Source organism: Sparassis crispa (genome assembly GCF_003851025.1).
Source record: "Sparassis crispa DNA, contig_000012F, whole genome shotgun sequence".
Lineage (NCBI taxonomy): Eukaryota > Fungi > Basidiomycota > Agaricomycetes > Polyporales > Sparassidaceae > Sparassis > Sparassis crispa.
Window position 1 is genome coordinate 649,790 of NW_020939759.1, and position 25,705 is coordinate 675,494.

A 25,705-nucleotide genomic window follows, 5' to 3' on the forward strand; every position below is an offset into this window, starting at 1 on the left:
TTATGCAATGTCGACTGAAAAGAAAGTCCTGGTAAATACCGCCTGGATCAGCTATCGTGACGATCACTGTGAGGCATTTGGCACATCCGAGTCGCTGTGGGACACTACCACATCCTCACATCTTCATCTTCATCCTCACTCCCATCGACGTCCTCCCATCCTGCGTCACCATCGTCATCCTTTCCCCCATCGTCAGGCGATGGTTGTATCCCCAGCGCGTCCAACTTCGCGATGAGTTCTTTTGTGTGCTCCAACAGCGGGGTATCAGGATGCTCTAGATTAATATGCAACTGTGTAATCGCGTGAGACTGGTATCAGACTCGTAAAATATGTGGAACATGCGCACCATCTGGCAGGTTTCTAAGCAGTCTCTTGCGTCCCTCGCAAGGTCCTGCCATGCCAGCTCGTCCAATTTTCCCCCCTTCTCTTGCGCTTGCTCAGCCATGAGAAAAAAACACCACCCTTCTAGGTACCATGCCTCAACTTCTTGGTCGTCTGATGACATGATACCTTGAAGAACGAGGAGGGCAGGAGTAAACAGTGAGAGCTCCAGGAACATCTTGACTAGAGTTAAACGGCTGGATATTGGCGGGAGACGCGAATCGTCTAAAGACAATGATCAGGCTGATGTTAACGTACGCGAAACCTATGGGGTGACATACCAAGATCAAGGTCCTTCCACACTGACCATGCGTGCTCCAAGTGGACCCTTGCGTCATCCGGCCTCTGCTGAGATAGTCGCACTGATGCCAAAGATTGCAGCGCCTCAGTGTTACCAGGATCGGTCTGCAAAGCCATGTTGAGCAGGTCTTCACAGGTCTTCTCCGCTGCAGGATCAAAGCTGGAGTCACACAGCTCAATCGAACGTCCGAAAAGCTGGCAGGAGAAATGATGCACCATAGATCATACGAGGGATCCATCCAGATCTCCACCATACCAATCAGAGCTCCGACGATATTCTGCTTCAACTCCACCTCGTCATCGCTTGGGCCAGGTAGATCTACCGCACGCTCCTTGCCCTTCAGCTGAACGTTGAGGATATCTACAGCAGATTGATAGTGTCGCAGCGCCAGTTGTGGGTCATCCTCGCTCAGCTGAGCCAGATAGAGATGGGCAGAAGGAGGGGGTATTGATGGAGCACCAGGATTTGGTGGGAGTAAAGATTCGAATGTCTACAGTAACCAGTCCAGCGTAAGAAATCCTTTAAACCGCAGAGTATAGAGCACGCACCGATTTCGCTGCATCGAGCTCCCCTGTTTCTAGATAGACCACACCGAGAATCTCCTTCGCCTGAGTATGATTTGGTTCACGTTCCAAGACGCGTTGCGCAAATCGTTTTGCAAGCTCATAGTCGCACTGAACCACCAAGGATTGCGCCTTCTCAAGGAGAGCGGGGATGGAAGGGACTGCCTTTGGCTCTTCCACTACATACTTCTTCGCCACGAGCGCGGCTTTTCTTGATTTCGTCCTCGTACGTCCCATGGTGTCAGGCAATAAAAGGACAGAGGTTTTATGTGAGTTCTCTTGTTGCTTCCGAGTCTGCTGCAAAGTCGAGAAATTCGTGCATTTCGATCGGGCGCTTTCCGGTAGTTGCCGGATACGATCAAATCGAGATTCGGTGAGTTCCTTGGTTGTTCCTCGAACTTAACCGGCTTTGTGTGACACCAGCAGCTAAGCTATTCTCAGGTGGTTAACGAATTCTACGCAGTTCAAAGCTTCTGTACTGAAGAGTGCTGCTGATATTGGGCAGAAAACAGTCATGACGAGTTTGGGCATAGGAAAGGAACAAGAAACACCATTCGAAGACGAGCTTTTCCTAGAAAGACTCGAGACTCTGTATGACAGAAGTCTAGCAGAGCTCCGAACGTTTGCGGAACGAGAGTCACGACCGTTTGAAGAGGTTGCTCTCCGATTGCCGACATATTTCGCGCAGCTCATTGTGGCCCCTTTCGATAGGTTAGAAAATGCATGGCGCAGCGGCACTGCAAATATCTTTTTGAGGCAGAACCAGGATCAACCTCCAGCAAGCAGGAGCAGAGTAAGTGTAATTGCAGGATGATTCCATATTCGCGAGCTTTTTACGGTTTGAACAGAGGACAACATTCTCCGCTCTACGTCTCACACCCTCGAGTCTCTGCAGAAAATAGCAGGCCTGCAGGCCTTCTTCCTCGTCGTGAACCCGTTTGATCCAGAAGACAAAGGTTTCCTCGGCGGTACACTCCAGGGACGAGAGTTCTGGCGCGGCCACCGCGGCTGTGGCGAAGCAGGGGCGGAAGCGTTCAAAGCGCAATGTCTGAAGGCTTCAGAAGAACGCACTCGTAGTTCTTACGTGGCAAGCACACCTGTACCAGCACCGAATGTGCAGAAAACCACCGTCGTGCCTCGGCAGAAAGGCCCTGCCAGCTCGCTCAAGAGGGATGTCTACGCCAGCGTGCGGAACGCGATCAGGTGACTCCCTTGTCCCCAGGAAGTGAGAAGATGAGAACTTACTGTATGTACAGAGCTGCGTCAGGCGTCCGTAATGCAGAGATGAAGTGGTCCGACCACTCCAGGTTGCAAGTCTACGGCATCCGCTTGGAAGGCTGGCCGGCTGGAGTTCCTGTGACAAATCCGTCTACACTAACCGTGGCGCAGAATCAGCAAGTGCTAGAAGCATTGTGCACGGGGAACATGTACTTTACGCGTACGGGAGAACCGCAAGATTCGACAAACCCAGCGGCACCGAGTGACCCAGGAACGTTCGGCAGAGTAGAACTGTCTGATAATTCATTCGATATCTCGTGGGCTTGCGAGGAAATTCCTGACGATACCGTGGAGGTGAGCGACATGTATCAATTTTCAAGACTAGAGGATGATTTTTCGTCGTCTGACGTGGTCGTTGTGACCGCCGTGCAGTCATCTTCAAGCTTCGCAAGTGCCTCGTACTCTATCCCACAACAGGATCTGACTTTGACATCTCGTGAGGCAACGCTACCCAGTCCTTTCATTGTCAGCACACATGAGACCCAACCCACAGCAGTCATTGACGTTGAGGGGATACCCAGGAAGAGGCCCAGATCGGAGACATGAAGTAGCATGAAGAAATCGAATTGTCGTGTCGGGATATATAAACGATACATGTACAGGTATACAGCGTAGTGGAACATATGTACATTAGGGCGAGCCAATAAACAGGATACATCTCCGTCGTGACACCATTCCATCTATGCATCGATCCAAACGTGCACAGCATACTGCGTAAGATAGAGGCCTTGTCAATGTGGGTGAAAGTAGAAGTCTAACACGCCTTTAGTGTGCAGGGCGGACATCCGATTCCTCAGGCGCACTTCGATGTCGAAACCGTGGGGTTCAACACCTACTTCTATGTCGAACGTGAGAGACTTCACGCTTCCGAAGCGGGCGTGCGAGAGTACGACATCGAGGCCCTCAAGGTTGAGTGCACAGAGGTCTTTGGAGAGTATGAAAAGTACGATCTTCTGCAGCTGGGGTGACTCCATCTTCGAGAGGAGGATCACGACCCAGGAAAGCGACGGATGATACATGGAACAGCAGGGCTGTAGGTCAGAGCAGCACATGCGGAGCGTACGCAACCCAGTGCATGATGTGAGGTCGAACTGCGTCGCCTGAATGATTTCTGACCATAATCGTACGTCAATTCAAATTCCATTGAGCTTCAGATCGTCAAGCTAACCTGTAGGATCGCGCGTCTCTTGAAAACCAATTTCTAGGTGCTCCAATGTGGATCCAAGAGCACATAGGAGATCGCGAATGGCGGACGCGCTCTTTCCACCTGATATCACGCAAGAGAGAAATGTAATCTCGGCGTGGACGGACTCTCCCAGCATCCAAGTAATCAATGGCGCGATATCCATTTTCCTGGACACCTCAAGTTTCTTCAGGCGGGGAAATATGTCCTTCTCCGCGTGAGGAACTGTAGTGATGCGCGGTAGCCATTGTGCAGCAAGCAGATGGAGCTCTTCTAGTTGTGGAAAGGCTTGCAAGAGCTCTATAAAGTCTGCAAAAGCCAGCGCTTTGCAGCCGTCAACGGACAACACCCTGACGCGCTTGAAGCGTAAGACAAGTGCTTGTGTAATAATGCTGGAGACTGCGAGGGCGGAAAGTCGAAGAGAGATGACCCTATTTAAACGAGTGCCCGCCAAAGGTAACGTTCGATCCAACCACTCGACGACGTCAGGTGCATCGGATTTGCGGTGTGGATGAGGTGTGTGATTCAGTGTGGGCCACCGCACCATTCGTGCGGAAGGGGTCGAACCCGCCCACCATGTGGTCATCCCGCCGTTGCCGCATATCTCGACATCTCGAACATAGTTTGCAACAATTGGGGAAGATTCTATGAGAGCTTTGAAGACGCTGCTATTGTGCACCGGGTCAAAGGTGACACTGCGAAAAAGGTGGTATCTGGCCCGCGGGAGCCATCCATGGCAGGTGAGGCTGCAAGCGCGCAGGGCGGGGCGGTCGGCGTGGAGGGTATCAATTATTCTATCGCGAATTTCAGCGGGTATGTACCAGCAGAACTGGCCGGTATAATTGATTGATATAGCGGTCAGGGCCGACATTGGCATGACTGCGGCATCGAGGTCAGGGCTATAATGGCGCTGCGCGATGTGCGCTCACCATTATCAGATAACGATGGAGCTGGAGAAGACGATGCAGGTGAAATGGCGAACCAAAACGCAAACTAACCGAGTATCTGGGAAGCTCGGTGAGATTCGCGAGAGAGACGAGGAGGAGAAAGACGACGAATTGGTGTGCGAACACCGTCTGCCAGTCATGATCATGAGGTGCCGCGTTACCATCGCAAAGCTGCAGGCGTCGCCGCGTCGCCGGTGGCAAGCGCGCAGACATACAGTTTCCTCATTTGGGATCAAGCAGCATTACGTCAGGATCCATGCCGTGTCCGTTCTGCAGTGACAGAAGCTCGAGTAACAGCAGTCCCTGCAAGGGCTTCTCCACTCCACCATGTTCTCCGCCATCTTCTCGTAAGTCCTAATTTACCCCTCTCGAGCTGTCGCTCTCTCATGTTCGTTTTCCAGGACGTCCCCTCCAGTTGCCCCCGATGCGCCCAATTTCCATCCTGTCTCCTCTGAGTTCCAGGGTGACGACCTTTTTGGCGAATTAGAACCACAGGACACGGAGTGGACCTGCGCAGGAGGCTTCGCAGTAGAGACGCAGACCTGGTACAATTTCCTCGAGGACGGCACGTCGTTCATGTGCCAAGTGATCCACTCGGCCGTGGGGTGAGTCTCGCGAGCGCCTGCTGTGTATTCATGGATTTAGATCGTGTGAATCTCAGCGTTTGGTTTCCGACCATCCAGTTCACCTGCAAGATCTACAATCCGAATACAAAAGAGTCGACATGGCGATCTATAAATGTATCCAACTTCGTTACCCCACCCCCTGGCCTAGACAAGCGCTCCAGCAAGGCCGACGAGTTCACCATCACTCACAAGTCCGCCCCGGGCACCGACACGCCAGAGACGTACGTGATCCGCGCCAACCTCTCCGACGACCTCCAGATCTCCGTCGACATCGCGCGCCCCGCCTCCGCGCCTGGGTGGAAGGTCGGGAAGGGCCCCAAGGGCGGGTTCTCCTACTTCGGCACAGATACCGCGAACCCGGAGGGCTACGTCGTGCACCGCTTCTGGCCACGCGACTCCGTGTCGGGCATGATCATCCACCACGGCCAGGCGACCAGCGTTAAGGGCCCCGGCATGTTCGTGCACGCGATCCAGGGCATGCGCCCGAACCTCGTCGCCGCGCGCTGGAACTTCGCGCACTTCCAGAGCGACGCGTTCGGCGGCGCGTCTGCCATTCAGATGGAGTTCACCACGATCGACTCGTACGGGGGCAAGGGCGCGGGCTCCGGTTTCGTCTCTGTGAACATTGGTTCGCTCGTGCTCGGCGGCAAGCTCGCGGCGGTCACCGCGGAGACGAAGTGGCCGGACCAGGCGCTGCCCGACCAGGCGGATGTGATGTCGCGCGCAGTCCACTCCAAGACCGCTATCGACCCCGATACTGGATACGCTGCCCCAACGGAGTTCGTCTTCCGGTGGGCAGCGCCGTCGATCGTACCCGACGCCCAGGGCGCGCTGGACGCGACGTTGCAATTTGACGTCGGCCAACCGGACGCGTATAAAGGGCTGATCGAGAAGGTGGACGTCCTCGCGGAGATCCCAAAGGTGATCAAGACGGTGGTCAACTACGTCGCCGGCACGAAGCCGTACATTTACCAGGCCAGTCGTTTATTTATTTCTTCGCGTGCATGGTTGCTGACAGGAATTTTAGTGGCTCAACTCAGTCACGTTAAGTGTCGCCGTGCCCGAAGGCCTCATTCCTGGCTCTTCTGGAGTATTGCAGATACCGGGAAGTGTTTACACCGAAGCTACGTTTATATCTTAGCCCTCCCTTCTTCCCTTCATACATACGCGTCGAAGCAGTTGTAAGTTGAACTCGAGGCAGACACTCAGCTATATTCTGGATATCCCAACACCCACACTCATCTGCGCCATACAGCGCCATCCACTATAAACGCAGCTTCTGATTAATCCTGGACAGAATAATTTCGCAATCCGTTCGTGCAACGCCTGACCGTACGCGACGAGTGCAGTGAAGACGGCAAATATCACAGCGAATATTCAATACAAGCCCGACCGCACGGGCAACAGATATATGATACAAATCAAATAGGACCAGAATAAACGAGAAAAGAATTCGAACTAGCGACCCGTTCTAAGACTATATTAGCTGACCTTGTCCCTCCTCATCCTGCGGTTGCGATGGCGGTTGCGGGTGCGTCGTTCGTCGCGCCGCCCGTGCCTTCTCGCGCGCCTTCTCCCACCGCGCAAGCTCTTGTTTCAGGCGCTGCACGCGCACTGTATGTATGGGGTGCGTCGCGCCCCGCCAGTGCCGCGGGATCACCGGGTCGACCGGGTCGTCCGGCATGTACCACCGCTCCGCCATCGCGGGGGAGCACTCCGCGTTCTTTGGCGTCTCCTGCCGGTCCTCCCAGAACCGCACGGCGTGCCGCGGGTCGAAGCCGGCGTGGGCGAGTAATCTGGCGGTAGATTTCAGCATCGCGCGGAAATTTGACTAGGTTTTTGTCTCAAAGTTTCAATGGGAGATTCTGACCTTGCGGAGACGATGTCCGCCTCGATCTCCTGATGCTGGCTGGTGCAGTACTCGGAAACCTTGGTGAATTCCCCCGACCCGAGCTTGCCGAGGCCCGCCATGGCATCGTTGATGAAGGGCCCGACTGTAGAACACATACGTAAGTTCGTCGACACGAGTGCGCAGCTATGAATCGGGACGCACAGAGCATGGTGACGGGGAACAGCAGCGTGCGGACGATGTCCGTCACGATGGACATCACGCCGGGCACGATGATCGAGCCCGACGAGAGCGTCTCGATGTGGTGCGCGAGGATCAGGTGCGCGAGCTCGTGCGCAAGCAAGATCGCGAGCTCGGACGTCTGCTCCTCCGTCGGGACCGGGTGCACGGGCGGCGGCGAGTTCAGCGCAAAGAGGCTCCCGAACAGCGCCGCCCACCACGACCTCTCCTGCGGCAGCACTGCAGCAGGGGCGGCCGGCGGGTTCCGCGACAGGACGTCGTCGAGGAACCCGGAGAACACCACGACGCCGCCCGCCCCGTCAGGCCCGAAGCCGTACGAGAACGCGTTCGAGGACTCGGGCTCGTCTACGACGATTAGCGAGTACGGCGGGCCCGAGATCGCGTGCGGCGCAGGGGACACGGCGCGCGAGCACGACAGCTCTGCTACCAAGCGGAAATACTCGGACCCACGAGGGCGTGGGCGCAAGGGGTACTCCGCAGGCGGGGGCAGGGGGATGTCGTCGGGGCCGCACTCCATCCAGTCCGGGACGGCCTCCTCCTCATGCAGGAGGACTGGTATGACGGCCTCGAGCTGGCGCAGCGTGTTCCGCACCCAGGAGAGGCGCCAATCTGACGCTGGCAAGGGCCTTGGCTGGCCATTTTGCGAGAGGATGTCGCCGACGGCCCGGTACCATCCTGGGCCTGCGAGCTGCATGGCGATGTCGTCCTCCTCTTCGGGTGACAACAAGATCAGCCTCCACCTGCAGGGCGCGATTGTGAGTTGAATCGGCACCAGGGCGGATCGGGGTGCTCACCGCCCTGTCAGGGGTGTTCGTTCCAAGCTGGCCATGATGGTGACCCAGAAGAGCAGGATGGGGGTTAGTATCAGAATCTTGAGGAGGGTGGTACTGTGTCGGATTCTGCGCACGACTTCGTCCTTCTTATCCTGGTTTTCGGAGCCGACCTTCTCGAGGTGGTAGAGGACCCTGTGGAACTTCATCTTCTTGAGAAATACGACGGGTATGAAGGTGAGCACGACGCGGGATATGGTACCGGCGACCTGAAGTGCGGCTGAGGTCTGCAAATAGTATAAAAATGCACTGTGCTCTCAGCCTCCTTGGTGTGATAGGCAAGTGAGAGAACCTACTTTAAAAATGCCCGCGAGCAGGGGGATTATTGGGAGAGACTCGTTCCTGCGTGTTGCGTGGAAAGTGCGCGCGTTCAGGGGAAGGTTGAGCGCAACGGGGGTGGATATCTTGCGGGGGGTGCTACCCGGCAGGAGGGCGTGGAGGGACCTTCGTGCGGCGCATGGCGGTGGCAGAAGAGCTGGAAAGCGACGGAGAAGAGAATGTGGCTGGGAACGGCGGAGGAGAGAGGGTGCGGTGCGTGTCAGTGGCCGCAACATAGCACATTGCTCTCGCGCAGAGAGACAGAAGTGATATATTCCGACTCGGAGCACAGCAGCGTTCGGCGTCTCCGCGTACGTGTTTTGATGACTCCCGAGAGCTGCGGTACCGCCCGGCCCCTTCTGCCGGACAATCCCTGGGGCCAATCCTCGTCCTTATCGTCCTCTTCTCTGCTGCGACGGCCGCACAGGACCAACGTTCATCAGCGAGAGAAGAGCACACAAGCGACTCTGATACGTACGTCGGGCCAGCTGCGCTTTCGGAATACTTGTAATATCACCACGAGGCATTCATCATATCCCGAGCTTGGAGCACGGGAGCGGATAGATACACTTTACATGGAGGGTGACGTAGAAATAGGACAACTTGACATAGGAACAGTCCGCGACTTATATCGTACGCTCGCAGATTGTCTTGCAAAGCACACGACAAATCTCTCACTACCACATGCCGACCAGGTTCGCCGATTATTCTGCGAACACAACGAGATTTGGAAAAAGATGAAATGCTCCCAGACAAAGCTAACTGCTGAAAAATTGCGTATACGGCTTGCAGCGGGTCAGAACACGGAATCCCCTAGTAAAAGGCGAGGGGGTTGTTTACTTGTACTGATCCCAGCCGTTACAATTACCGTAACGGCTAAGGTGAGCACGCGGAACTTATGCATTTCGCGCAGCTCGCGGGTATCTCTACGCTGCGCACCTTTTCAGTTGCCCTGCCAATGCCCTGCTGCGAAGACATTTGCATACATCTATCTACTGCGCCGTCATCGTTGCGGGATAGCTCGGTACTTACTTTTGATCGCTGCTCGCCTATTACGGAGAAAATCGGACTCAAATCGTGTCTGGGCGCAGAACCAGAGACTTCGAGGCTACTTCGAGGCCAAACCACAGCCCCGACGCTGCGGCATCAAACGATACGTCGATACCAGCGAGACACACGACGACGCTAGCACATGAAGCAAAGAATGCAATGATTTGTCTGTCATTTTACAGCACAATAACAGCGACAACTGCGTTAATGGGTGTGCAGGGATTCGTCACCGTGGTAGTCAAGCGTGTAAGCTGCGCGACCGTGTCAGCAGGTGAGGATACAGGACGACCGTGGCGGGCTCACCGGAACCACATTCGGGGCAGCGCCTGTTCTTCTCCTTCTTCAGGTTCATCCACAGCAGCTCATGAGAGTCCGCGGGGCTGCCGGTGCACCCAATCAGACGGCTGGGAGTCTACGTTCAATGGAGGAAACGTGGGGGAGTAGTGAATATTCAAAAATAAGGAAATCAACGCGTGATTTGGGGGGGCGTACCAAGGAGTAGACCTTGACGGGATCGGCAAGCGTGCCAATCCGGCTGGAGTCGAGGGGGGCGTAGTCGAAGGCGTCGACGCCCTCGACGTTACCGAGCACCTGCAGACGCTCGACACCGGTCGACTGGTTCTCGTCAGTGGGGACCTCGCCGGGCTTCGCGCCAGGACCGAAGATCTGGGGGGTGGAGGCGTGCTCGGAGCGACGAGCAGCAGAGGTGGCGATGGCACGGACGGCCAGGGAAGGTCGGGCTGCAGCGCGAGCTGCGAAAGCCACTGGGCGGACGGCGGCGTGGAACATGATTTTCTTGCGCGAGTCGAACGGGTTGGCAGCAAGGACGGGCGCGTGCGGTGCTGCAATGCGTGACGTGCGTGACCTGGCGAGTGTGACTGCTCCAGACTCGCTTCTCGGTGAGTCTCCCCGATTTGGCAACTCTCGTGAGTGGAAGCGACTCCGCGTGTTCTAGTAGTTGCACGGCTTGTTCTGCACATTCCTCGCCCAACTCTCCGCCGTTCCTTTCCACACTCTTCAGCTCACATTCCGTGCAGCAGCACGCGAGGACGGGCCACTGGTGGCTTCTCTGACGATCCAATATTTCCACCCGCAACGGAACAGACTATGCTATCGAAATCTTCAACCACAGACCCTCTATACCGTACTAATCATGTATATCCAACGTCCTCTCCAGAGCGGAGGTATCCAGACACCCTCGGTGCGATACCACTTCCAGTCATGACTCGTGCACCCTCCCAGCTCTCTTCGCACTCCACTGCTTCGTATTGTTCGACTACCGAACTCGTTCCCCACCGCAGGGCTGCCAGGCGCGAGAAGCGGACGTTCAGCCAGAGACTGTTCTCTTGGCCGTGGCGGAAAGAACCATCGGAGGATTCGGAGATGAACCACCTCGGTATGCCAACCGAAGACAAGCCGGAGGGCGGCGGCGGTAAGCAGAAAGAGTTGAGCATCTGGCACGGTTGGCAGCTGGTCTTATTCGACTCGTGTAAGATACATGGACACTGCATTCCATTGAATCAGGACTCACGTGTTTTATCGCACCTCGTCTCTAGGGTTGAACGTCCTTGTACTGTTGATACCAACCTCGGTGTGTAGACTACCAGCTGTCGTGCAAGGTGCACCCCGCTGATATCTCTCGCTCTTTGGTCCAGTGGATATTGAAGCTTGCAACGACCAATTCTGACACGTTGATTTTTACCTGTGCGAATTTGGAATAGGCTGGTTTTTTCGCCGCATTTGTAACTGATTTATCTTCGGCTGGTTCTACGTAGCTTGCATCCTTGCAATGATCCCTCTCGTCAAAGTTCGTGGGCCACTGTGAACTGCCCCTCGAAGACAGCTGACGGTGATGTTCTAGATGCATGACCTTGCCACCGGTGTACTCGCACGGCGCATAGGAGGCTCCAAGACCGGACTGCTTAACGCTAGCATGGTGCGCATCCCTTCCAATTGTGAACTCCGAATGCGCTGACGCGGAATTCTCACCCAATTATTGTTGGCAGAGTAACGTGTACGCTTTGCCCATTTTCCTGCCTGATTTGTCAACTTATGCACTCATGGTTACGCAGCGTGGAGTTGGTCGTAGCGGTGAGACCTCACTCGCCGCATGGAACTGATGAAGCTCAGAACGCCCATATAGATTATTGCGTTGCGCAAATGCGAGCTGCGCATAGTCCAGTCTTCTCGTCAGTGTCTTCATCAACTTGTTGAATCATTTAGGACTCATCATAGAGCGTTTAGTCATTGGATCTATGTTGAGCAAAATGCGTGAGTCCCTCCCTTTTCGGTGCTTTCTTTATCCTGAGCCTTAGTCGGCAATTGCAATTTTGAATTCGGGATCTTAGTCCTTATCCTTGGCATGTGTTTTTTTGCGGGTGGGACACGATTTTCTTCGCAAGACTTCGACTCCAGTGTGTTTCTCCTTCTCTACAAGCAGTATACCTCGCTGATTATTTCCGTACGTTCTTCATGTCCACTCTAGCTGCCACTCAGATACATTCCTCTTTGCTGGGTATCAGCGTCGGGGCGGTTTGTCTCCCGGCTGCGTTCCATTTTGCCCTCACATACACCATAGCAGGTGGGGTGGAGACAAGTCTTGCCGAGCAGAAACAAGATCTATTGAGAATGAGCCATGGTGTACGTACGAAGCTTCTTTTTGCTTTCCTTGGGAATCGGTCAATCTATCTACGCGATATGCTAACGGTGTTGATAATCACAGGTGGGAATCGTTCTCCTGTTCAGTAAGTTCTAACCATGCTCCCGAAGGGACTGAAATTGAACATGTGCTGTGAACGCCTTACAGTATACGTCTCGTATCTCGTCTTCCAGCTCTGGTCACACACGCATCTATTTCAGGACAGCACTAAGGCGAGTGATAAGCTTCCTGTCGCCGTCTCTGTCCGTTCCGTCACCCAACGCGTTCGCCGGAAAAGCGGCAACTCCACCCACAAACGCCGCCACTCGCAAACGAGTTCCATTCGGTCCATGCAAACGGTGCAAACCGCGCAAACCACTCACTCGAAGCAGTCTTTCGCCATCTCTGTCATAGACCATTCGGAGAAGCCCAGCACTCTGCTGGAAGTCCCCGAGACCTCTTACAGCGACTCGCTCCACAGCGACCCCTCCTGCGGCCGCTCACCTTACAGGTACAACGTTGCGCCCGGGACGGATAATATGCGTGGTCGCTCTGCGTATCTTCTCTCTCCCTTAGGGTCTGCATCTCAAGTGACTCTGTGCGTGAACGAGTTCGGGATGCGGGCACCGCAGCAGAATTCTACGGTCCGCCTCGTTCCCGAACGGCATTCGCACGGCGACTATGACGACGAACACTTGCGGGAGGACTCATCCTCTGATTCTTTGTATGACGGACAAGGACGATCTACTTCCGGGAGCAGCGGGAGTGATGGCGAACGGAATACTTCCTTGAGGAATGATCTCCTTCGGTCTCCGAGCGGTGCGCACCCTCCTGCACATGGCAAGATGCGATACGTAGGACTGGATGGCAGTGAGGCGTTGGAGGCACACACGGAAAGTCGTGGATGCGCCGGAACGCAGGAGAACGAATCGGCCCTTCATTCACAAGTGGCCACCCCGCACGAAGAGCCCGAGATGAGCTGGATGATGACGCTCGCTTTGCTCACCGTCGTCACAGTGGTCAGTGCTACAATCGGTTGAAATTCGCGTGCCCGGCGTGCTGACTCCATTCACGATGGGATTAACCTTCTTAGCTTGTTGCTGTTAACTCGGAGTGGCTGGTCGATTCTATGGACAGCCTTTCTCCGTACATCAGCAAGGAATGGGTAGGTTTAATCTTGCTCCCGACAGTGAGCTCTGTGCCCGGTACGTCTCTCCTTCACCTCCAAGCGCAAAGCTTTAACTGTCCGCTGCAGAATGTATCACAGCGATTAACGTGTCCGTGCGGGATCAGCTCAGTTTAAGTATCAGCGTTGCCATAGGCTCGACCATCGTGAGTTCGCGCTTTGCTTCTCAGGACTGATCTGACTCCTGTATCACCCGATCGTCATCTTCATTCAGCAAACGGCGCTCTTCGTCATACCGTCGATGGTCCTGTTGGGTTGGGTCCTTGATAAGCCGCTCGCTATGCTATTTGATCCTTTCGAGTCCGTGGTCAGTAGAGCTCGTACCACGCACTCAGCCCGACGTTTGCTCACTCATAACACATTGTCAGGTGCTGTATATTTCAGGTATGTTCTTCTTGATGTGTACGAGGACTAAGCATCATCTCAACGTCGTACTGCAGTCCACATCATGGGCTACGTCGTTGCCGACGGCAAGTCCAACTGGCTTGAAGGCGTCATTCTTGTTTGTAAGTCGCTCGACGGTTCCCAATCGGCCGAATCGAACTCTCATGTGACGTTCAAGGCCTCTATGTGATCATCGCAGTCACCTTCTGGTTCTATCCAGGTCAGTCGCAAAGTGTATGTCTGCAGAATTCACTCACCCGTCGTTGGTATCCAGGTTCCAACTTCTCCAGCACGCTTGCAGTCTGCTCCGGCTAGAACTGTCCCTAGGATTTCTCATCGCGGGACAAGGAACAATCACTCATTATTTTCTATATCCTAGCAAACAACGCATTATACCAACTGCACATCCAAACGGACATCACACTATACGCATCCGCACCCAGCATCCTATCGTAGATAATGACTTACTGGAACCCTCGCTGAAATTTGTAGCATATATAGATTTGTATATCTGTAGACGTTATCGATGGATAAGTATGGAATGTGAACAGTGCAAGGCTGGATCCTCGCAGGCAGCTAAGAGTGATTGCCTGGCTTTTGCAGGGGTCAGGGAATCCTCATGACGCCCAGAGCTTAGGCGTCGCACGATCTCGTGGATTCGATTGAAGAGGTGCAGTATCTGTCCATCTGCTCGAGCACTTGGCCTAGGTTTATCCCTCAGCAAAATTTATCTAGGCTCTCGAGGCAATCTATGCAGCCGTCCTGCATGGGCACAACTGTCCGAATGTTTTCTTAGCTTGCAATACGCGCAGCGAAACTTCGGGCCAGCTGCTCACTGTTTGGTGAGTATTGGTGCAAAATCGTTTCCGGCGACAGTTCCATCTTCTCGCCTCTGATTGAGCGGTGTCCGCGTCCTTAAATCCGGACACGTGGGCGAGCGTTTCCTGAGCCTCCTCTAGCGCAATTGAATGGGCACAAGCCCGAGGAGTGTAGTGGTCTAACGTGCATGATTGTATCATCAGCTTAGCGGCAGCACTAGCATACGGTACCAGTACGCACACATTGCACCTCCTGAATTCTTTCCGCAAGAGCTTTCTCTACCACCTCACGTTCAAGCCTCTCCCTTCTGAGATCTTCCTATAGTCACGACGTCGCCGGCTCACGCTCCAGCTTCAAGTCCTTCGTATCTTCTTGCATTTGCAACACCGCCTCTTCCACGTCCTGGAGGCTGCTGTCGCCATTGACATAAATTGGTGGTCTTGGCTGTTCTTCCAACTCCCCTGTATGCTCTTTAAACCTCAAAATAGAGTCACTGCAAAGCATGCTGTGCACGAAGTGATGGTACAAATATCCCATCAATGGTAGAGGAAGTGACGCACCGGATGATAAAGACTCAACGGTTGCGTCCGCCTGCTGATTGTTGGGCTGTAGAATGTCCTTGAACATATTCAAGATATTATTCAAGATGCGGGACTGCTGTTTCTCTCATGGCAAGAGGCTTGCAACTGGACTGTGGCTGTGGATCACTGCGGCGAGGATGTTCACCTCAAATGGGATATCTGCAGCTAGACTGGTGAATATTCAAACCTGACCAGAGGACGGGAAGATGTTGGGTTGGTGTATGCTAACCAGATGGCCGGTTATTTCCACCTCCCTCTGTCAACGTCTATTTAGGTAATCGAGCACTTCAGCCATTCGTGCTGTCCTCGACTGGAACGTTGCTGAAAGTGTGTATCTCCTTCGACAAATATTGATTGAGGACCGCCGGATTAGCCTAGAGTTGGACTCGACCCTCTGGCAGGGAATTACCGATACCGGCGCTGGACATCGTCTATAGGCTGCAACAAGCGTACCATGGTAATTTAGATAAAGAGCAATCTCACCGTGGGTGTGTGAGATAATCCGCGTGCTGTAGCAAGTGTTAACGAAGTCTTCCATTTAGTAACTGTGTGAGAATTGCGTGTTTACAGGTAGTAACGATCACCTGGAAGAAAATTTGAACTTCCATATACAGCACTCATGCTAAAACTTAGGGGCTCGCTCACCTATGTGTCCCATACCCGGTTCGACGACCCACACCTTCCGCCCCTCCGTATCGTGATGGTCGTCTCCGTCATCCAAAGCTTCCAACCACATTTCACGCAAGCCATCATCAACGGCACCACATACAATCCTGACATGAGGGAACGCGTGTTGCAGGCCGTATATGCCGCCACATCGCGCGACCAAGAAGGTCACAAAAATGATGTGATCCTGGCGGACACCGTGATCTAGCAATATGCGGATAGCCATGAAGGCGGCTGCACCCGTCCCGATCTGGCATGAAAAAGGGATGGTATACGCCTAAATACGGCGTAGGGCACAATGAGCACGTACCTGAGCATCCAACAGGAATACCCAGGTGTCTACAGCAAGGCTTCTGTCACGAATGCACACAGGTAGCAGTAAGTGGAGGAGAAGCGGTTCGCCTGAAACTGCCTCTGATTGGATCAGTAGAGAACCCATAGGAATGTCGTTGATGACTCTACGCAGCCCGCGTTCCAAGGGACCACCTCTACAAGCATGGATTGAGCTTGCGAACGCAGTTTTCAGCAGCGTACTTACGACCGTAGAATGGACACTCCGCAAATGTACTGCCATCGACATTGGTTGGATTACATAGCACGGCGTGCAAATGAGATTCGACGTACTGTAGCGTCCAGCTCCTTTCCATGCGAAGGCACTTCAAGGGGAGTAGTCACGGTCTTGCCTTTATATGGCAGAAGCTCAGTCGCTCGCTCGCACAAAGTCGTGGACAATCGATCAGCGAAGAAAATGAAGTCGCCTCGGCTGGTGGCAACATCCCGCAAGATAGTGAAGATACCCTGTGGCAAATATATCAGCACCGGTCTCAAATACTTATATGAGCCGTTACCTTCAATTGACGTGTCTGCGGGAGAAGGTTCACGTCCAAGCACTCCTTACCAGGATCTGACGTTGCACTGCGTAGGGGAAGGTCACGAGGCCCACCGATGGCTAGGTGTTGTCGCAGCTGAGTTGCGCGTTCATCGAGCTGTTTTCGGACATGTGTAGAAATGAGCTCAATGGCAACTGCATTGTCCGATCCGGGCACTATCTATCGCAAGGTATATAAGCTAATGCCGGAAGAACAGCATGGATAAGCTCAGCACGATATTGGCATATCTTGAGGTGGGAAGCACAAAGTTGTCGTACGAGGGCTTGACATATCGTAGATACCTGAATCCGCGTTCAGAACGAGCCACACGATGAAGAGTTCCACCCACTGGTCTAGGATGCCTTCTACGCTTCTGCCGCGTTCCTTCACGTCCCGTCTGATCCGGCGAGCGAGCATGAGGTCTGAATCGCATTGAACAAATATCTGCATCATGACAGGATTCAAGGAATTGTGTAACAAGACTGACAAGGCTGTGCCTACCTTCAAATCGTATAGAGCTCTAAGTGCCGGATCATGTAGTGCCATAATTCCTTCAGCTGCACAGAGATACAGATAACAAACTGAGTTTGACACGATCAGACTGACCTATAATGATGGCAGCGCCATAGAGATACTTGGTCTCATCCACACGCTGGTGTTCCGTGAAGGAGTATATGGGTATATTGCTCTGTCTGCAGGCCTTCAAGTCCGCCAAACACTAGAGCAGAATTCCAATGGAAGAGCGGACGCCGGAGACGAAACACCTCAATAGTTCAACTACACCTTGTATAACGTGAAACGAACTAAGAGTGTGACGACATACGGAGGCAAATAGCGGCATGTCTATAGCATCTGTAGAAAGAGACATGGGTGGCCGTTCATACAGCAATACCTGATGGAAATTGTACCTGGATGGTCGAAGTCAAATAGGCTGGCATGAGCAAGCGCTAATTCTTCTGGGGTATGGCGCCTGTAAAAGCTGTCCTGAGGATTTCCGGTTCAACAATAAACACTGGACAGGCACATGCAAATGCCCGACTCACTTGGGACAGAATAATAACAGTTGGAATAGACCCGAGCGATTGGACGATGCGGCGGGCAACATGGGTCTGGTCCTCCCTTATGATATAGCCAACAAATATCGCAATGTCGCGCACCTTGCCGCTGGCCGACCCACCTAAAGCCTATGTATGAAATTACATCACAGCGACGTCCCTCTGCCCGACTCACCAGCTATACCGATGACGAACGCATCGCATATCCGAGTACCGTCTTCACCGTACCTTGGTTTCAAGATACAATACTCAATCTCATACAGGAAAAGTGAGGATGCAAAATCTACCATGGGGGTCTACCGTGTGACTTCAGGACAGTGTTCTTCTTGGCCTGGAGGAGTGGTATGAGAGCACCGGTGGTGGTGGTCCTCAATAAGGGCGGTCTTGGGCTTCCTTGTCGAAGCTCTGGTGGGGGCCCATTCGAAATCTCCGCGCTCATCGCGACGATTAATGGGACGGATCGCTCGCAGGGGTTCCGTTCGCAGGGGTTCCGTAGGCTGGCACGTCTCATACCTCATCGTCCGGCCCGGGAGCTGTCACCGTCACGATAGTCACATTGCTTATGTACATCAGCTACCACAGCGCGACACCGACCTCCCGCTCTACTTACGAGTCTTACACATCTGTCGTATATACCCTTCCGACTACTGCCTGACCACCATGTCTATGGAAGAGAGTATTAGTTTGCAGGAGACCAACGAGATTCGTATATCTCTTGGTCTGAAACCACTGACCGACGATAATGCACCAGCAGACGACAAGGAGAAGCAGGCGGAAGATAATTATGCGAAGCAACGAGAGAAAGAGCTTCAGGAGCGGGAAACAAAGTATGTGTCAATTTCTATTCCATCAGGTCAGCAGCTGATGGTATTGGTGGCCTCCTCAGAAAGATTCAGGAGCGCATAGCAAAGTAAGTCTCGCCTTTTCGCGTACCCCATGCAGTCGCTTCTACCATTCTTTGGGCAGTTAGGCCCAATGCCATTGTGGGCTTCGATGCTCATTGGACCATCTCTTTAGAGTGAGAAACCGGCGCGAACTGAATGCGAAGCTCAAGGGTACAACGCTTGGTGATGCCGATGGCGATGTAGACGATACCCTGAAATGGATCAAGAAGAGCAAGAAGAGGGAGAAGGAGCTTGCCAAGAAGCGCCAAGAGGAGCTCGAGAGTATGGACAGAGCCTTCCAGGAAGAGTATACCGAAAGTGCGTGCGTTGCTGTTTTCTCACTCATATGTGTACTGACATGCGCGCTCACAGGGGATCTCGCCGGCTTGAAGGTCAGCCATGACTTCGAAGCCATGGACGAAGGCGAAGCTCGCATACTCACCCTGAAAGACAGCCGCATATTGGATAATGAAGGTTTGTCGGCGTCGTCTATGTTCTTATTGACTGAAGTTGACATGAGTGACAATAGAGGATGAGCTGCAAAATGTCGAGCTCGCGGAGGATGAGCGAACGAAGAAGAACCAGGAGCTTAAGATTAAGAAGCGAGATTATACCGGTTATGACGATGAAGAGTTCACTCCGGGTAATGAGGGGATGAACCGCATTGTCCTGTCCAAATATGACGAATTTCTAGAGGGCCCCAAAGAGACGGTATGCATGCGGTTGTCTGGTCGTGTCCGCTGTGCTGACGTGATTTTGGCAGGACTTCCGTTTGGGTGGCTCGTCAACCACAAGTGAAGTAAGACGAACAAAACGGGAAGGAGTCGCTGCTGCTGCTGTCAAGAAGTCATTGTTGTCAATAGACTATGCTAGTAAGTATGACCCATCTTATTATTATTATATGCTTTAACTGTTGCACAGAGAATATTGAGTCTGTGGACTACCTGAAGGAAGGTGACGTTGGCTTCAAGAAACTGAAGGCGAGTCATTTGGTGTCCTTCTGATTTCCGCTCCTTGACGTCCAATCTATGATATTTAGACGAAGAAGAAGCGGCCTTCACGCAGGGTGGTAGAGGAATCCGACATTGGTCCTGTCAATGGTGACGACCACATGCAGGTAGACGAGAAGCAGATTGTCCCTCGACCGCGTAATCTGGACACCAATTTCGTAGATGATGACGAGCTTCAAGCAGCACTTGCACGTTCCCGGCGGGCGAAGCTGCAGAAAACGAAGAAGTTGTCGCCGGAGGAAGTAGCACGGAGGAGTGAGTGCTCGCGTTGTCTTCTTACAACTTTGACACTAACCACTTTCCTAGTTGCTGAAGAACGTGATATGTCAGAAACAGCCAACGGTGCCGAGGTCATCAGGATAGAAGACGACGAGGACGCCGATGGCGATTCTGGTCTCACCTTCGATGATACGTCGGAGTTCGTTCGCGCGATCACTTTCGATCCTACAGTGGGAAGGGTGAAGCAGGAAGCACCCGCCGAGACCCGTGCGCCGAGCGATCTCCCAAAGCCGCGTATACCGTCGGAGGACGTGAAGATGGCGGAGGGTGATGAGGCCGTCGAAGAGCTGGAAGCAGGGGAAGTCGTCGTGAAGGAAGAGGCAGAGGAGGACGAGGCCATGCTGATCGCCATCGAGAACGCAATCAAGGAGACAGAGGCAAGAGAGCTGGAGACTGGGAAGGCGGAAGACGTGTCTGTGGGCACTTCATCTGAACAGACCTTCAGCGCGGGTATGGCAGCCACTCTGAATATCCTGCGAAACCAGGGAATCCTCGCAGCTCCCAATGCTGATCAGAGCGAGCGGGAGAAGGTTCAATTGCAGAGGGATCTATGGTTGGCTGATCACCGCCAGCAGGTCGCCCAGCGAGAGCTGGAGCGTGCGCGGTTACGCGGAGGTAACAAGGACCAAGCGACCCGCGAGTACGAGAATCGCGTCCGCGAACAACAGGAAGCGCGAGCTAACCTCGAGGCGTTCAAAAACTACAAGCCCGACGTCAACATTGTGTATTACGATGAGTTTGGTCGGGAACTGACTCCGAAGGAGGCCTGGAAAGCGCTGTCTCATAAATTTCATGGGAAGGGGTCCGGCAGGGCGAAGACGGAGAAGAGGCTGAAGAAGATTGCAGAGGAGAAGAAGAAGGAGGCGATGGCGAGTGGTGATACTCCTTTGAGCATGAATCAGGCGTTCCAGATCCGCCAGGAGAGAGCTGGCCAGGCACACTTCGTTCTCTCCGTCGGAAACAGAGGGTACGTGTTCCGTCCGTCGTTTGTGCTCCACAGCTCATACGACTCTTCACAGCGCCGTTCCCCAAGCGGCAGAATTCTTCGATGCGCAGCCCCTCTCCAAGGGCAAGACGGAGAAAAAGCACAAGAAGAAGAACGCGGAGAAGGCCGCTGCGCCGCAGGTCGACTCGACGGGCTTCATCACGCTCCCCGCACCCACGCAGAACGGCAGCCCTGCGCCAATGTCGCCCGCCATTCTCTCTGGTGCTGCCACCACGAGCAACGGTTCGCCCGCCCCACGCCCGGGATTCTCACGAATCTCAGCGGCTGTAGACGTGGGCTCGTCTAAGGAGGGCACACCGGCCTCTGCTGATCGGACGAAGGTCGTGATTGGGTTGGGGATGAAGCGGAAGGCTACCGGAGAGGCACAGGGCTCGCCACCGCCGAAGAAGCGGTGATCTTGGATGCTTCCCTGTTGGTGTGTACTGTACCGGACTTTGTAGTTGCGATATCGGTAGAAGATGGTCATAGTGAATATCATTATTGACAGCTATCGCACAGTAAGGCTACAGCATTTGTATGGTATACGTCTAAATTCGAACGAGAAGTGAGTTTGACGTGCTCGAGAGCTGTATTATCACGAATTTCTGATTTCTGCGAGTCAACTGTACTACGTCCGACCGTAGACCCGCGTCAAATCCGCAGTGCCGAATATATCTCAGGCGCTGCGTGAGCGCGGACTGAAACTGCAACTCAGCTTCACTATAAAGACTAGTCACTCCGCGGAACCGCTTGCTGCTAGTCGCCTTTCTATTAGTTACAGATACAGCAGGCTGTACAAGGCGTACCTGCTGAGACTTGTCCTAACCTGGTGTTCTGGTACAAACACTCTTGTGCAACGGACGCGGTTCGACGTTTGTTTCGGATGAGCGAAGAGGTGATTCAACTTTTAGTGGAATCTTTGAGAGATTTACGAACAATTCTCAGCAAATATCTACTGCCAGAGCGCATCTGGCAATAGACTTTCTCATTGTCGGAGGGGGTGAGCGGCGTCCATTCTTTTCTAAGTCTACAAGAAGTCATGCTTCCGAACTCCCGTAGGCCTCTCTGGGCTTGCTTGTGCCATCGCGCTCACCCGGGCGGGACATCGCGTCGTGGTGCTCGAAAGAGAAGATGGCATGAAAAATGTAAGGGGATCGAAACCTATTCTAGATAACGTATGAATCCCGCTATCAGACAGGGGAGACTGGATTCCACATGCCACCAAACATGTCAAAGGTCTTGTTTCACTGGGGCTTGAAGGACCGGCTTGCAGGATGCGGATTATTCTCGCACACAATGCTGCTCACGAAATGTAAGCTGTCTTACTATTCTATAACATCCTGACAGTAGTTTATAATTTTTCAGATGACTCAGGGGAATTTCTTGGTACACAGATCTGGGATGACAATGTGCTGAAGGAGTCTCGCGGAGACGTCATGGTCCTTCCGGTGAGTCCATCAGTTGTTTGCTTCTTGCACATGAGGTAATATTTGGGCCAGCATTACAAGCTGCACAGAGTTCTTTATGATGCCGCAGTTGCTGGAGGTGCAACTGTCCGTCATGGTGCAATTGTTGCACAAGTTGATGGTACAAAGAGTGAAGTCATGTTAGCCTCTGGTGAAGTCTTGACAGCCGACGTAATAATTGGCGCGGATGGTCCCAGGGGAACATGCCGCAAAGCAGTCATGGGCACAAGAGATCATGGTGTTCCTATTGGAATATCTATGTATGCGTGGGTATTCTCCCATTTGTGTACCTGGTGCCTTCCAATTGATGTGGTCCATCTCAGTGCAACTGTTTCTGCAGAGCATGTATCTCAAGATTTCAATGAGGCCCATGATGTATGGTTATAAGTGCTTTCTTGACTAAGTACCAATACTGACACTTGCGCTTCTCACTAGCACATTGTGTTTGTTGCATTTGGAAGTCAACGATTTGTTATCAGTTACCCTATAGTATGCTTAGTATCTTCACGGTAATCCTGTGAGACTGACCTGTTGACAGGGTCATGGACAATTCTCATTACATTATTACTCACATGATAATGCAACTCAAGGAGAGTACGGAGATCTGCCATCTAGTGACCTTAGCAACTTGATGATAGACTGTGAACCTAGGTGTGGATCTATATTTATGGCTACTTATCTGCAGAGTCTTGACAGAAGAACACAGGCTAGCAAAAATAGCACAATATGCAGGTCCTGCAGTGCGCATACCCATCAGGGATTACACCTATTCTGAGGGCTGGGTGCACAAGGATGGAAGGCTGGTGGTTATTGGTCAGGCTGCACATCCCTTTCCGGTGAGCCAATTTTAGTCCTTGCTGTTGCTGTGAACTAACTTGGAGTAAGCCTGGTTCTATTCAACGTGGTGCTATGGGCATTGAAGATGCAGCTGTACTTGCCAAACTCTTCTCACATTTGAGAAGCAAGAATGAGATTGCAAGCTTCCTCCATGCATTCCAGGGTCTCCGGAGACCACGTATTCTACATCTTCGTGTGGGTGCCATGAGGAATGTGTTGTTTTCACTCCTGGAGGATGGTGAAGCACAACAAGCTCGTGATCAGGCCATGCGAGAAAAATACAAGTCTGGGAATCCTGTGCTTGACAACCTCAAAGATAGCTCAGAATGGGATGAGCTCCGTGCAACATTCGGCTATGACTGTGAGGATGAAGCAGATAGTTGGTGGATGAAGTGGGGGCGCTTGCAGGCAAAGTCTCATGAGAGGTATGAGATGATGTCCAGCACTGTTGATGGTACAATTGCCATCCAGGTCAGCATAGATGTTCTTTCACGGGTGCTATAACCCGATGTTGTACTTTGTTTAGGATTCTTTGAGATACCTTATGATCTTGCTCTGTACTCATGCTGTAGTTTGCTGTCGGTATGCTTTGAATTGTTTTTGCAACTTTGCATAACTTGTCTGAAAACCTTCGGAGTAGGAGTGCAGGTGGTGATCTGTGCGAATATGAGCTGGGCAAGAAGAGGATGGCTTTCCTCCTCGTTCGGACCTCATCTGCGCCACATTCAATGACATGCAGCCAGCATCCCAACCATGCTTGCAATCTTCCTGTCATGGCTTCTTTGTGTGCTCTCAGCCTTGACTTGCTTGTTGGACCACCAGTGACAGTTTCACTTGGTGGCTCATCTGCGGCCTTCCATTTTCCGTTCTTTCGTGGACCCAGTGATGTACTGTACCAATCCTAATTCCATCTCCCGTGTAGTGTGATGGGTCAGACTGTATACTTACACTGGTATAATGACTGTGACTAATGCATGGATATATTTGTAGTATGCTGTGCGTACTTTTGCGTTGTTCCAGCGATGCCGAGTCACGAAACTTGTGCACCAGTGCAGGCTCTAATTGATATGTCGTGCACCAGGTGAGAAACGATTCAGTCGGGGTTTCCTGGCCCTGCATTCTGGGCACATGAGGGCGACGCGTGAAGTTCTCGCATTCTGAGGAAAGGGGACCACCGGAGAGCGATGTAACGTATGCAGATTGATGGTAAAAGGTCAATAGAAGGACGAGGACCTCTATACAGAGACATCAAGGGTACAGTGAGTGATATCACACGTTTTCCTCCAAGTCTTCAAGTCGGGCAATCTGTCTGCACATGAAAAATTGAGCAACCGCGCAATTACCATAGTAGCAGCGCGAGAGACTCACCTATCTCTCACCGCTTCTTGCCATCTCTGCAACTTCGCGATCTCGTTTACTTGAAATCCAAAAATCCTAGGTCGATAACGGTCTGCCTTGAGAGCGGCACTCGCCGTGCTGAAATCTGCCCCTACACACTCCACAAGAGGCTCCTGCTCTTCGCGCATTCGCCTGCTTCTTCTGTTCCCTTCAACATCACCCCCCGCACGCATGGCTGGCGCGAAATCGACGGGGCCACTCTTCGGAGGTATTAGACTGGGATAGACAAGGAAGAGTAGATGGGGGAAGGAGGTGCCAAAGTACGCCCCGTCAATTGAACCATGACGCGAGGACTTTGGTGAGTAGATATCTTCGCATCGGCCACAGTACAGCTTTACAGATTTCTCATACGGAATGTCAGTCAGTCCTACTGGAAGCAGTGGTTGTGACTGGCAAAGCACGCGCGGGCAACGACCGAAATCTGCCTTCTTGTATTTGTCGAGCTGAAGTAGACAGGTCAAGCATGTTACAGAGCAGAAAAGCGGGGAAGGAATTGACATTTACCATCTTAGCTAGACCACGAGCTGTCACAATCCACCTCGCATGAATCATTCCATACAGGAGACGCGCTTGTACGTCGAGGGTACCTCTGAACTCGTCCTGAATCTCGTCATCTAAGAAAACGTTAGTCGCATAACATAACGATCTGCCGATAACAACAACAAACCGAGGTTATCTGTGATGAGATCCAGTGCTTGGGAATAGTGTTGAACCTCGGTGTTAAGGCCTGTGAGGTTGAATCGGTCGAGAATGTAATCCTCCTCCACTTCGCAGAAGTATTCGTTGCCTTTGGACGACAAGAACCATGATATCCACTGCAAAACGCGGTCAATGCAGCGTGGCGGACATGGGGAAAACCACTGTACCGAACTGCTGCATAGTGAGTAAGGACTTAACGAAAGGCGAGTGGAACTCACTTGGAGTAATCTGAATCTGACCCGGTTGAGATATCTTCCACTATACGGCGAAACATATCCTAGTCAGTCTAGCCATGTCGCACGTCTTCTTGAGGAGTCGGGAACTGACTTTGGGCAGATGGCGGACGGGTGAAAGATGTTTATAGTTCAAGGATCGGATCAAGC

The 25,705-nt window shown here is 52.8% G+C and overlaps 13 protein-coding genes across 13 annotated transcripts; 6 read left to right on the forward strand and 7 right to left on the reverse strand.

Moving 5' to 3' along the window:
• Positions 1 to 104: 104 nt before the first annotated feature.
• SCP_1302170 (Probable assembly chaperone of) lies at positions 105 to 1,482 on the reverse strand (the record flags this gene model as incomplete). The annotated part of the gene is made up of 5 exons (XM_027763514.1): positions 105 to 290; positions 347 to 606; positions 663 to 841; positions 898 to 1,172; positions 1,231 to 1,482. The coding sequence occupies 5 exons, from the start codon at positions 1,480 to 1,482 to the stop codon at positions 105 to 107; spliced, it is 1,152 nt and encodes a 383-aa protein (XP_027619315.1).
• A 277-nt stretch (positions 1,483 to 1,759) lies between these two features.
• SCP_1302180 (hypothetical protein) lies at positions 1,760 to 3,069 on the forward strand (the record flags this gene model as incomplete). The annotated part of the gene is made up of 5 exons (XM_027763515.1): positions 1,760 to 1,900; positions 1,957 to 2,038; positions 2,094 to 2,448; positions 2,502 to 2,817; positions 2,896 to 3,069. The coding sequence occupies 5 exons, from the start codon at positions 1,760 to 1,762 to the stop codon at positions 3,067 to 3,069; spliced, it is 1,068 nt and encodes a 355-aa protein (XP_027619316.1).
• Positions 3,070 to 3,254: 185 nt separating this feature from the next.
• On the reverse strand, positions 3,255 to 4,583 carry SCP_1302190 (predicted protein; the record flags this gene model as incomplete). The annotated part of the gene is made up of 2 exons (XM_027763516.1): positions 3,255 to 3,634; positions 3,692 to 4,583. The coding sequence occupies 2 exons, from the start codon at positions 4,581 to 4,583 to the stop codon at positions 3,255 to 3,257; spliced, it is 1,272 nt and encodes a 423-aa protein (XP_027619317.1).
• Positions 4,584 to 4,650: 67 nt separating this feature from the next.
• On the forward strand, positions 4,651 to 4,932 carry SCP_1302200 (hypothetical protein; the record flags this gene model as incomplete). The annotated part of the gene is made up of 1 exon (XM_027763517.1): positions 4,651 to 4,932. One exon carries the CDS (start codon positions 4,651 to 4,653, stop codon positions 4,930 to 4,932), a length of 282 nt encoding a protein of 93 aa, XP_027619318.1.
• Positions 4,933 to 4,980: 48 nt separating this feature from the next.
• SCP_1302210 (Survival factor 1) lies at positions 4,981 to 6,420 on the forward strand (the record flags this gene model as incomplete). The annotated part of the gene is made up of 4 exons (XM_027763518.1): positions 4,981 to 5,000; positions 5,055 to 5,258; positions 5,315 to 6,254; positions 6,307 to 6,420. The coding sequence occupies 4 exons, from the start codon at positions 4,981 to 4,983 to the stop codon at positions 6,418 to 6,420; spliced, it is 1,278 nt and encodes a 425-aa protein (XP_027619319.1).
• A 336-nt stretch (positions 6,421 to 6,756) lies between these two features.
• On the reverse strand, positions 6,757 to 8,752 carry SCP_1302220 (hypothetical protein; the record flags this gene model as incomplete). The annotated part of the gene is made up of 5 exons (XM_027763519.1): positions 6,757 to 7,075; positions 7,150 to 7,273; positions 7,333 to 8,108; positions 8,163 to 8,425; positions 8,495 to 8,752. The coding sequence occupies 5 exons, from the start codon at positions 8,750 to 8,752 to the stop codon at positions 6,757 to 6,759; spliced, it is 1,740 nt and encodes a 579-aa protein (XP_027619320.1).
• Positions 8,753 to 9,770: 1,018 nt separating this feature from the next.
• SCP_1302230 (Cytochrome c oxidase subunit 4, mitochondrial) lies at positions 9,771 to 10,355 on the reverse strand (the record flags this gene model as incomplete). Its single annotated transcript, XM_027763520.1, has 3 exons — positions 9,771 to 9,817; positions 9,870 to 9,978; positions 10,059 to 10,355. The coding sequence occupies 3 exons, from the start codon at positions 10,353 to 10,355 to the stop codon at positions 9,771 to 9,773; spliced, it is 453 nt and encodes a 150-aa protein (XP_027619321.1).
• A 432-nt stretch (positions 10,356 to 10,787) lies between these two features.
• SCP_1302240 (hypothetical protein) lies at positions 10,788 to 14,089 on the forward strand (the record flags this gene model as incomplete). Its single annotated transcript, XM_027763521.1, has 20 exons — positions 10,788 to 11,055; positions 11,123 to 11,157; positions 11,222 to 11,270; positions 11,342 to 11,373; positions 11,428 to 11,502; positions 11,573 to 11,580; positions 11,639 to 11,657; positions 11,710 to 11,755; positions 11,811 to 11,837; positions 11,915 to 11,980; positions 12,052 to 12,206; positions 12,289 to 12,310; positions 12,373 to 13,223; positions 13,298 to 13,409; positions 13,460 to 13,536; positions 13,605 to 13,697; positions 13,759 to 13,774; positions 13,831 to 13,896; positions 13,953 to 13,994; positions 14,049 to 14,089. The coding sequence occupies 20 exons, from the start codon at positions 10,788 to 10,790 to the stop codon at positions 14,087 to 14,089; spliced, it is 2,100 nt and encodes a 699-aa protein (XP_027619322.1).
• Positions 14,090 to 14,917: 828 nt separating this feature from the next.
• On the reverse strand, positions 14,918 to 15,220 carry SCP_1302250 (hypothetical protein; the record flags this gene model as incomplete). Its single annotated transcript, XM_027763522.1, has 1 exon — positions 14,918 to 15,220. The coding sequence occupies one exon, from the start codon at positions 15,218 to 15,220 to the stop codon at positions 14,918 to 14,920; it is 303 nt and encodes a 100-aa protein (XP_027619323.1).
• Positions 15,221 to 15,738: 518 nt separating this feature from the next.
• SCP_1302260 (Uridine kinase) lies at positions 15,739 to 18,203 on the reverse strand (the record flags this gene model as incomplete). The annotated part of the gene is made up of 17 exons (XM_027763523.1): positions 15,739 to 15,758; positions 15,820 to 16,090; positions 16,151 to 16,328; positions 16,379 to 16,407; positions 16,465 to 16,638; positions 16,689 to 16,889; positions 16,945 to 17,011; positions 17,059 to 17,153; positions 17,211 to 17,266; positions 17,316 to 17,361; positions 17,429 to 17,473; positions 17,533 to 17,561; positions 17,618 to 17,693; positions 17,753 to 17,818; positions 17,867 to 17,886; positions 17,940 to 17,992; positions 18,052 to 18,203. 17 exons carry the CDS (start codon positions 18,201 to 18,203, stop codon positions 15,739 to 15,741), a joined length of 1,578 nt encoding a protein of 525 aa, XP_027619324.1.
• A 221-nt stretch (positions 18,204 to 18,424) lies between these two features.
• SCP_1302270 (SART-1 protein) lies at positions 18,425 to 21,338 on the forward strand (the record flags this gene model as incomplete). The annotated part of the gene is made up of 10 exons (XM_027763524.1): positions 18,425 to 18,591; positions 18,651 to 18,674; positions 18,782 to 18,966; positions 19,021 to 19,122; positions 19,178 to 19,359; positions 19,412 to 19,520; positions 19,570 to 19,628; positions 19,688 to 19,913; positions 19,965 to 20,904; positions 20,957 to 21,338. The coding sequence occupies 10 exons, from the start codon at positions 18,425 to 18,427 to the stop codon at positions 21,336 to 21,338; spliced, it is 2,376 nt and encodes a 791-aa protein (XP_027619325.1).
• Positions 21,339 to 21,805: 467 nt separating this feature from the next.
• On the forward strand, positions 21,806 to 23,729 carry SCP_1302280 (hypothetical protein; the record flags this gene model as incomplete). Its single annotated transcript, XM_027763525.1, has 11 exons — positions 21,806 to 21,817; positions 21,868 to 21,922; positions 21,982 to 22,067; positions 22,117 to 22,234; positions 22,288 to 22,370; positions 22,422 to 22,654; positions 22,712 to 22,763; positions 22,824 to 22,877; positions 22,927 to 23,039; positions 23,095 to 23,224; positions 23,274 to 23,729. 11 exons carry the CDS (start codon positions 21,806 to 21,808, stop codon positions 23,727 to 23,729), a joined length of 1,392 nt encoding a protein of 463 aa, XP_027619326.1.
• A 765-nt stretch (positions 23,730 to 24,494) lies between these two features.
• SCP_1302290 (Casein kinase II subunit beta-2) lies at positions 24,495 to 25,596 on the reverse strand (the record flags this gene model as incomplete). Its single annotated transcript, XM_027763526.1, has 5 exons — positions 24,495 to 24,534; positions 24,594 to 25,066; positions 25,128 to 25,237; positions 25,291 to 25,493; positions 25,541 to 25,596. The coding sequence occupies 5 exons, from the start codon at positions 25,594 to 25,596 to the stop codon at positions 24,495 to 24,497; spliced, it is 882 nt and encodes a 293-aa protein (XP_027619327.1).
• Between the last annotated feature and the right edge of the window lie 109 nt (positions 25,597 to 25,705).